Below are 9,091 nucleotides of genomic sequence, written 5' to 3'. Positions count from 1 at the left end.
GTGACGCAGACGGGTCACTCTCACATCACCCCTGCGGGACACACAGGCCGGCCATGTGACGCTGACGGGTCACTCTCACATCACCCCTGCGGGACACACAGGCCGGCCATGTGACGCTGACGGGTCACTCTCACATCACCCCTGAGGGACACACACGCCGGTCATGTGACGCAGACGGGTCACTCTCACATCACCCCTGCGGGACACACACGCCGGCCATGTGACGCTGACGGGTCACTCTCACATCACCCCTGCGGGACACACAGGCCGGCCATGTGACGCTGACGGGTCACTCTCACATCACCCCTGAGGGACACACACGCCGGTCATGTGACGCTGACGGGTCACTCTCACATCACCCCTGAGGGACACACACGCCGGCCATGTGACGCTGACGGGTCACTCTCACATCAGCCCTGCGGGACACACACGCCGGCCATGTGACGCTGACGGGTCACTCTCACATCAGCCCTGCGGGACACACACGCCGGCCATGTGACGCTGACGGGTCACTCTCACATCATCCCTGCGGGACACACACGCCGGCCATGTGACGCTGACGGGTCACTCTCACATCACCCCTGCGGGACACACACGCCGGTCATGTGACGCTGACGGGTCACTCTCACATCACCCCTGAGGGACACACACGCCGGTCATGTGACGCTGACGGGTCACTCTCACATCACCCCTGAGGGACACACACGCCGGCCATGTGACGCTGACGGGTCACTCTCACATCAGCCCTGCGGGACACACACGCCGGTCATGTGACGCTGACGGGTCACTATCACATCACCTGCTCAGCTCCTACGTGAACCCGCACGTCAGGTCCTGAGCTCTCACCCAGCAGCCGCAGATGCGCAGCCCGGATCCTCCAGCGGCGGCGGCTCCACACATGACACATCCACTCCACTGAAATGTTTTATTTAACATGCCATACCGGAAGAAGAAGCCATATTTATCCAGCCCTCACTTCACAGCCATCCATTGCTGCCACGGCTCCGTGCAATAACAAGCCAGCCCATCGTGTGAGTGTAGAATGAGGCGGCCGGCAGCCGGTGCACGGTAAGCCTCGCACCTGCATGTGGGGTGTCTCCGGTTATTGGGGGGTCGCCTCCGCTCCAATCCATGTCTGCCGCTTGTGTCTGTGCAGTGAGGATGATACCCCCCAGCAGCAGCTGCAGGGTGGACGCCGGGGCTGGTGCTGATGCGGCTCCCTGATCTCCGCCGGATGGATGGACAGTCACATCAGGCTGGGGATGCTGAGAGCTGAGACAAAAGAGGAGCCCTGCGTGTTTCATCCACGGAAAAGAAAGAGGAAGCAAGGGGGAGGGAAGACATAGGAGGAAGCCCAGCACCTCATCCAGATGGTCGCCTTCTCCATTGGATTATAAAGGATTCTTGTCTCTTCCTTTCCTGATGCTTTGCTAGTATGGAGGGCTGCACTCCCTGCAGATAGGATGGGCAGAGAGACCCCAATCTTCTCTTTCCCCCATCCTGCATCGATGTTAATTGCTTTTTTGTCCATCCAGTAAACCCTTCTGCCTCCACACAGCAGATTGTTGCACACCCTTTACCTGCTGTTCACCCTTTACCTGCTGTTCACCCTTTACCTGCTGTACACCCCTTTTGGCCTTAAGGTTGCAGGTCCCCCCACCTCCCCCTGTCACTGCATGTTGGAATAATACAACTATTTTACAAGCCCTTTTTCTGAAATGTATCTCTAGGGTCCACATTATTTGCTCCCCCTTTTTATATACAGAAGGGTGGATGGATACCTCCCCTTTAGATAGACAATCCTGAATTGCACTCACTTAACCCCATGCAGTTCAGTCCCCTGTCACAGGAACACGGGAGAGTGAGAAGCGTTCCACTGTCATTGGGTCACTTGGGACCTCCGTCCATGCCGCTGTGCACTGGAACCCCCCAAACTCCTGGTCCACCGGCCGGTGAATGATGTTTAAATACCGGCTCCGTATGTTCTTCAATGAACTTAAGGTTCTGGTGCTGACCCGATCTGGGCGAAGTGAACCGGAGCCGGGTCACGCTATGCGAGGGCTTGGGGTTGGGGGCTGTGGATGGCCGCCCTTTGCAGACTGCTCCTCCAGAGACGATGATGAGGAATACTATGGATCTGATCCTAGACCCCGCAGCCTGGCACTGGAGGAGAAGGATGGAAGGCTTGGGGCTGCGCTGGACGCTGTGTCCCTGGGCAGCAGCATTGACAGTGGCATGAGGACCCCGCAGTGCAGAATCTGCTTCCAAGGCCCTGAGCAGGTGGGTCCTGTTTGTACTTCAGGTCATACTTAGTGTTTGAGATTAAGTCACCTAAGGTAAAGGGTCTTGTCTTGGGGGGGGGGGGATATGATTACTTGCTTTTCCTCCGTTTCACCAGGGCTGGTATATCTGAGGAGCTTCCCGTACTATCAAACATCGCTACTGCGAGCTGACGGTTATGGATTTTGTGCATCTGAATATATATATATATATATATATATATATATATATATATAAATATGCACCTTTCTATGCAAAGATGACAGTGTTGATTTTATTAAAACATTTTGTCGTCTCTCCGTGCAAATGTGAACAAAGGGCTCTACAATGAGATTACATTAGATTGCATGGCAAAGATGCTCTGGAGGCTTCCAGTACATGAAGAAATGTGCAGGAGAATATATTGTGTCTGAGATCTCTTGGCTGGAGCCTAAACTGGCCGTAGACATATTGATAATTTGGCTGATTAGGTCTTGTACGTATTCTGGTCGTCTGGGCCGTCGGTCAGATCCTCTTACCAGATACGTTCACAATTTCTATTGTTATTTACAGCAATTGGTCAAGAATTGGGACTACACCAGAAGTCATCATGATACTCCCCCCCAAAAATAAATTTTTCATGGAATTGTGTCTTTTTAGCCATGTTTTGAGAAATTGCATGATGCTGCTATAATCACCTGATTGAGTGCAGATCTTGGTATGTATGGCCAGCACGTTGTTCAGTGTGTCTATAAGGTCTTCCTTGGTCCTTGGAAGTGAATTAATGCGTATAGTGGGATATTTAGATTCCTTCCCTTACTAATATTTGAAATGACATGTGCATAAAGATGTCTTTGTCGTGTTGGTTTGCTTGGCTAATATCTGGATTAAACAATGAATTTATGATATGTTTAATGCATCAATATGGAGTCGTCTACCAAGACCCAAATTGTTGTTTCAACTCAGAAACTTAGGCCCATGTCAAGGGTGACGAGAATATGGACCTCCATACAAATAGTAAGAAAAAGTAGTCATCCTACAATAAATATTCAGTCATAAGATTTCACAGGAATTGTGTGGTTATGACATGTTCCATCCATACATCTGTCTGGCAGGACTCTTAACCAGGTTAAAAGTCGGAGAAGAGTGGCCATGATCCAGTTGTTGTGAGACTATATCAGAACGAAGCTAGATTGGCAAGTAACATTGACCCATCATTTCTAAACTTCCTTGGCTTTTTAATGCATTGGTCATGAACCATATGATCTTTGAAGATTCACTCTGGATTTTTTCCATCCCTCAACCCGCAACTGCCTATCACATTCTGCACTTCAAATATATATTGCACTCACTTCCCTAGAGTTCAGCCTTTTATTTCTCCTCTTCAGTCACCAACCCATCTTGATTCCTTGATCTCATCCTGCATTTTTATTCCTCTATGTTTTCAATCCCATGATGCATCAATGCATCAGCGCAGCTTGACGTGGAGCTACAGGCAGTATCATCTCTGCCTGCCAAGCTAACACTCTTGATTGATTCTTCCCTCTATATTCTCCTAAATAAACTAATATATTGTAAGTATTCAGCCAGGGAGGATGAATATTCCTCTTCTACATTATAAATGTGTGTGACAGGAGCTGTGTAATTATCATAAGTATTTGTGATAGAAGTTTCCATTTCCTTTTGTGGAGAACTTCATTGGTAATGTTCAGGTAATTTTGTTATAAGGAACTTCTGGTGGCTGAGATAGTGATTCCCTTGAGAAAAGCATTTAACTTTCAAGGAGGGGTCACCATGAGATTACATGACCTAACTGAAGAGAAGGAACCCACCATTAATACCAGATCAAAATCAGTTAAGGTAATACTAACCAAATGATATATACTGGGGGATTAGGTAACAATGAATAATCAAAACATGGACTGTTAGTTTAAAAAGGTTGTCTATGTCATTGCGATTGATTGCCTATCCTTAGGGTAGGTCATCAATGTCTGATAGGTGAGGCTGCGACACCTGGCAACCCCGCCAATCAAATGTTCACAGTGCCGGCGAAATCCAAAACTGCTCAGCTGCAAAAACTGATACGCACAGCTCCTTTCGATTGTATAGTGGCCACGGCCAGTACTGCACATCCTCTCCTTATTCAAATCAATACGGGATAGAAGTGCAGTACCCAGCCGTGGCCACTGTTCCATCGATGGACCTGTGCTGTGCAGCTCTGTAACTGAGGGGTTCCAACATTGGGAACAACTGATCGGCACCCCCACCAATCAGACATTAATGACCTATCCTAAGGATTGGCCTTAATTATTAGTCTTGGACAACCTCTTTATATAGAAAAATCTATGTGATGCCCCTAAAGATTTAAACCAGGGGATGTCTCTACTTTAGAACCATTTATGTTTATTTTTCTGCTAATTTTCATGTTCTACTGGCTTGGACTGCTAAGAGCAAGGACAAGGGCAAGAGGAACCTGTTCTGTGTTAATGGTATTCCTACACTCAGGACCACCTAGTTTTAGTTCTTTAGGGATGTCCAGTAGATGCCCACATTTAAAGCTCACATGTTTAATGACTGGTGCTTTGTTGTTCCTGGAGTTATCTAAGCATCCTCTGAAGCCTGCAGTATTAATTGAATCATGTGAGCATATATTACTAAGCCCACAAACTAACCTACTGTGCCAACACATGCTGCTTTATCACAATTTAGAGGATCCATACCTTATATGTTACAAAAAAGACCTTGAAAGTAGCTGTTGTACCTGGAAGACCATTGCAGGGTTGTGATACGCCATCAAGATCTTTAGCTCTGTTACTCTGTTGACTGGAGAAACTCCAACATCCAGGGGCCCGAACAATGGAGATAGGCCTGGTCATTGTGCTACTTCCATTAAATTTTATTGAGCTTCCACATCATATACTTATAAAGCTCCTGTTTTTCTTTGCATTGGGGCTTGTAGGCCGCCCCTAGGCAGAGGGAGATAGTAATGATTACACCCTCTCCAAAGCCTATCACTGTATCTGTATATTCATTGCATTTATTTTACATTTCTTGCCTAAAGGCTGAGCACATATATGACATAACCTGTTCAGGAGTTCACATCAAATACAAGTAACTAGAATGAATGCAGCCGACGAGAAAGTAGACTGATCATAGAGGGATATTCAATGTAGTAGACCTCAGTTGTCTCTTTTTAGTATTATATATTCTTGTAAATGGGTGTAGACAGATGTTTTTCCTAAAAATGGTCATTTCTTAGCTATAACACAGGGTTCTCCACTGACTTTCACCTTGTCACCTTCTTCCATTGCTTCATTGTACAATTCTGATGCTAACATGCCCAATGTAGGCATCATCAATGGTGGACATGAATCAGTATGACCTGACCCGTCTGCAGCTATGCGTCCCTATTTACAACAAGATGAGATATTCTGTGAATTGTGACCCCTTCTTCCAAAGTCCAAAATTGCTTTTCTGCAGCAATTTGTGCTACAATAGATCTTCTGTGAGATTGGGCAGATGGACAAGCCTTCGCTCTCCACGTTAATAGTGAGCATTGGACACCCATGTCCCTGTCACCCGTGCATGGGTGGTCCTTCCTTGTACTACTTTTAATAAGCACATTCCACTACAAAACCTGCTGTTATGGAGATGCACTGGCCCATCATCAATCTACTTGTCTCATGTCAAAGTCACTCCATACACGCACCCAATTTTTGGTTTCTGACACTTTTCACTTGCTGAATAATATATACCTTCTTGACAGGTGCCATTGTCATGAGATTAGCAATGTCTTACTCTGAAATGCTGCAGTATTTCCTCGTGAATTTACCTTGAAAAGCTGGCCCGGCCGCACAGGGACAGCCCGTCAGTCATGTGGAACGGGGTGGGGAGAGGCCGACCAGTGACTGCATGAGACTAGTCAGCCAAGACTCATATTTCCTAGCTGACTTCTCAAAGTATGTTTACTAGGAAACATGGCTGCATTTCAGAGTAAGGCCACGTTCACACTTTCAGTATTTGGTCAGTATTTTACCTCAGTATTTATAAGCCAAAACCAGGAGTGGGTGATAAACACAGAAGTGGTGACGTGTTTCTATTATACTTTTCCTCTGATTGTTCCTCTCCTGGTTTTGGATTACAAATACTGAGGTAAAATACTGACCAAATACTGAATGTGTGACTGATACAGTGGGGGAAATAAGTATCAATTCTTGCCAATGTGCTTGCCAACATACCTGCATACCGCAATTGTGCTGACAGTTTCTGATTCACTTTAATTTTATGACCAAGGCTCTGTACACATTGCATTTCTGCAGTGCCGAAGGGTTTCATTCTGAATCCCACCAAAACGTGATTGAGACAAAACGCCCAAATGGGCCATAGGCAGCAATGACACGGATGGAGAGCAAATGAAACTCTGTGCTTCCTTCTACAAGTGTCCCTCATTTCAGATGGACGCAGAAAGGTAGCAAACGATGCTCCTGTACCCATCTGTAAAGACGATAGCGATGCCTTCAGGAAATAGTGCAAACGAAATTAGTTTGAGCGGCTTTTATGTCATAAGTAGATAGGTAGAGTTAGCCTGTGTACACATTTTTTTTAAAAATCTGCTGCAAATGTAATGACCAGGCCGAACGTTCCCTGCTATCCACCCCCACACGGTGTCCGTAGCCGAAGGAATTATGACACACACCAATAACAGTTGCTTTTACTTCAGCAGGAACGTGAATTATAACTTGCAACAAATAAGGAACAGTCTCTCATGGGTAGTCCACGACAATTACAGTTCACACTTAGATGCTGAGATGTGATTGGGGTCTGGAGCTTTAAGAGCACTGGACAATGTCTTTTGGTATTTTACAGGAGGTAGACGCAGCAAATAGAGGTTACAGACCTGTACATGGGGTTAGCTCCACAGTGTGTCACGGCACATGCACAAGTACTTATAGGTGAATGTAGAAACTGTGGTGAATCCGGTGATAAATACTTTACATGTGGTGAATCCTGTCAGCAATACTTTACATGTGGTGAATCCTGTCAGAAATTCTTTAGAAAGATTTCCGTACAGGTTAGAGGGAACTCAGGCTTTTAGGCCCACAGGAGAGGTAAAAACCTCTTCCACGTGTGTTCTGCTCTCCCTGAAGGCATCCCTCAGACTAAAGAACATTCTAGACTTGCCTGGAAAACAGCTCCTCCTATTGACCATGTGACTAGGAGCTGGCTAATAGGAGACCGAATTCACATCTCAGATCCTTACAAAACAATAATTGAGTCATTGTACACTTTCACCATTAGATGGCGACAGAACACAGCAAACGAGAAATGCATTGCATCTAAAATGAAGGTGACTAGATATGAAGAATTACAGCTCACAAATAATGTAGAGGGTCAGTTAAAGAGTGAGCACTAGTGTGCAGAAACTACTCACAATTCAGTATTACTTAAAGGGACGGACACACTCTGGACTGGGTCACTACACAAAAACCAAAGTGTTTGAGTGAAAATGCTGCGTAAAATGTGCACTCTTTTGCCACGTTTTTTGCATGCATTTTTTATGCGTTTTAGTTTACCGTATATACTCGAATATAAGCCGAGATTTTCAGCCCAATTTTTTGGGCTGAAAGTCCCCCTCTCGGCTTATATTCGAGTCATATACACCAAGGGTTCGGAGGGGGGCAGGGGTGTCAGGTCATACTTACCCATCCTGGCGCAGTCTCTGCAGCCCCCAGCTTCTCCGCGATCTCCCTTCCTTCCTTCAGCCGTCACATGATATCGCTCATTAAACTCATGAATATGCGCATATTCATGGGTTTGATGAGCGGTACCACATGACCGCTGAAGGCAGGAAGGGAGACCGTGGGAGAAAGGGGCCGCAGAGACCGCGCCAGGACAGGTATGTATAGCGATATTCACCTGTCCGGGGTCCATCGCTGCTTGCTGCTGTCTGGCACGTCATCTGTCAGTGACGTTCAGTCAGCAGAGGACACGGTGACGTGGTTAGTGCGTGCAGCGCCCCCTGCAGTCTGAACGTCACTGACAGATGACGTGCCAGACAGCAGCAAGCAGCGATGGACCCCCGATAGGTGAATATCTCAGGTGCCAGCAGTGACACTGGCACCTGGCCCCCAGCGATGGAGAGAGGTGAGTATGTCATTTTTTTTATTTTTAAATGCAGCAGCAGCGGCAGCACATGGGGGCATAATCTATGGAGCATCTTATGGAGGCAGAATATGGGGGCATAATATATGGAGCTTCAAATGGGGGCATAATCTATGGAGCATCTTATAGAGGCAGCATATTGGGGCATAATCTATGGAGCATCTTATGGGGGGGCAGCATATGGGGGTATAATCTATGGAGCATCTTATGGGGGCAGCATATGGGGGCATAATCTTTGGAGCATCTTATGGGGGCAGCATATGGGGGCATAATCTATGGAGCATCTTATGGAGGCAGAATATGGGGGCATAATATATGGAGCTTCATATGGGGGCATAATCTATGGAGCATCTTATAGGGGCAGCATATTGGGGCATAATTTATGGAGCATCTTATGGGGGGGCAGCATATGGGGGTATAATCTATGGAGCATCTTATGGGGGCAGCATATGGGGGCATAATCTATGGAGCATCTTATGGGGGCAGCATATGGGGGCATAATCTATGGAGCATCTTATGGGGGCTTAATCTATGGAGCATCTTATGGGGCCATAACCTTTATGGAGCAGCATATGGGACATATTATTCTGTAGAGCATCTTATGGGGCCATTATTAACCTTTGTGCAGCATTATATGGGGTGTATTTTGTATGAAGCATCTTATGGGGCT

At 46.7% G+C, this 9,091-nt stretch overlaps 1 protein-coding gene across 2 annotated transcripts in view; it reads left to right on the top strand.

Annotated features, from left to right (window-relative positions):
- Window positions 1–673: 673 nt before the first annotated feature.
- The window catches only part of MARCHF9 (membrane associated ring-CH-type finger 9), a 228,940-nt gene continuing 220,522 nt past the window's right edge, over window positions 674–9,091 (top strand). Inside the window, exons 1-2 of one of the 2 annotated variants that reach the window (XM_073576765.1) lie at window positions 674–1,068; window positions 1,157–2,280. In XM_073576765.1, the coding sequence (XP_073432866.1) occupies window positions 1,957–2,280 (324 nt within the window). In that variant the 5' untranslated portion in view covers window positions 674–1,068; window positions 1,157–1,956. Of the gene's footprint in view, window positions 2,281–9,091 lie in introns of both variants that reach the window. The other variant, XM_073576764.1, reaches the window with a different exon arrangement.

This window comes from Dendrobates tinctorius, unplaced genomic scaffold, assembly GCF_039654945.1.
Source record: "Dendrobates tinctorius isolate UK_male_01 unplaced genomic scaffold, ASM3965494v1 ptg000051l, whole genome shotgun sequence".
Taxonomy (NCBI): Eukaryota; Metazoa; Chordata; class Amphibia; order Anura; family Dendrobatidae; genus Dendrobates; species Dendrobates tinctorius.
This window is presented reverse-complemented; position numbering and strand designations above follow the sequence as displayed.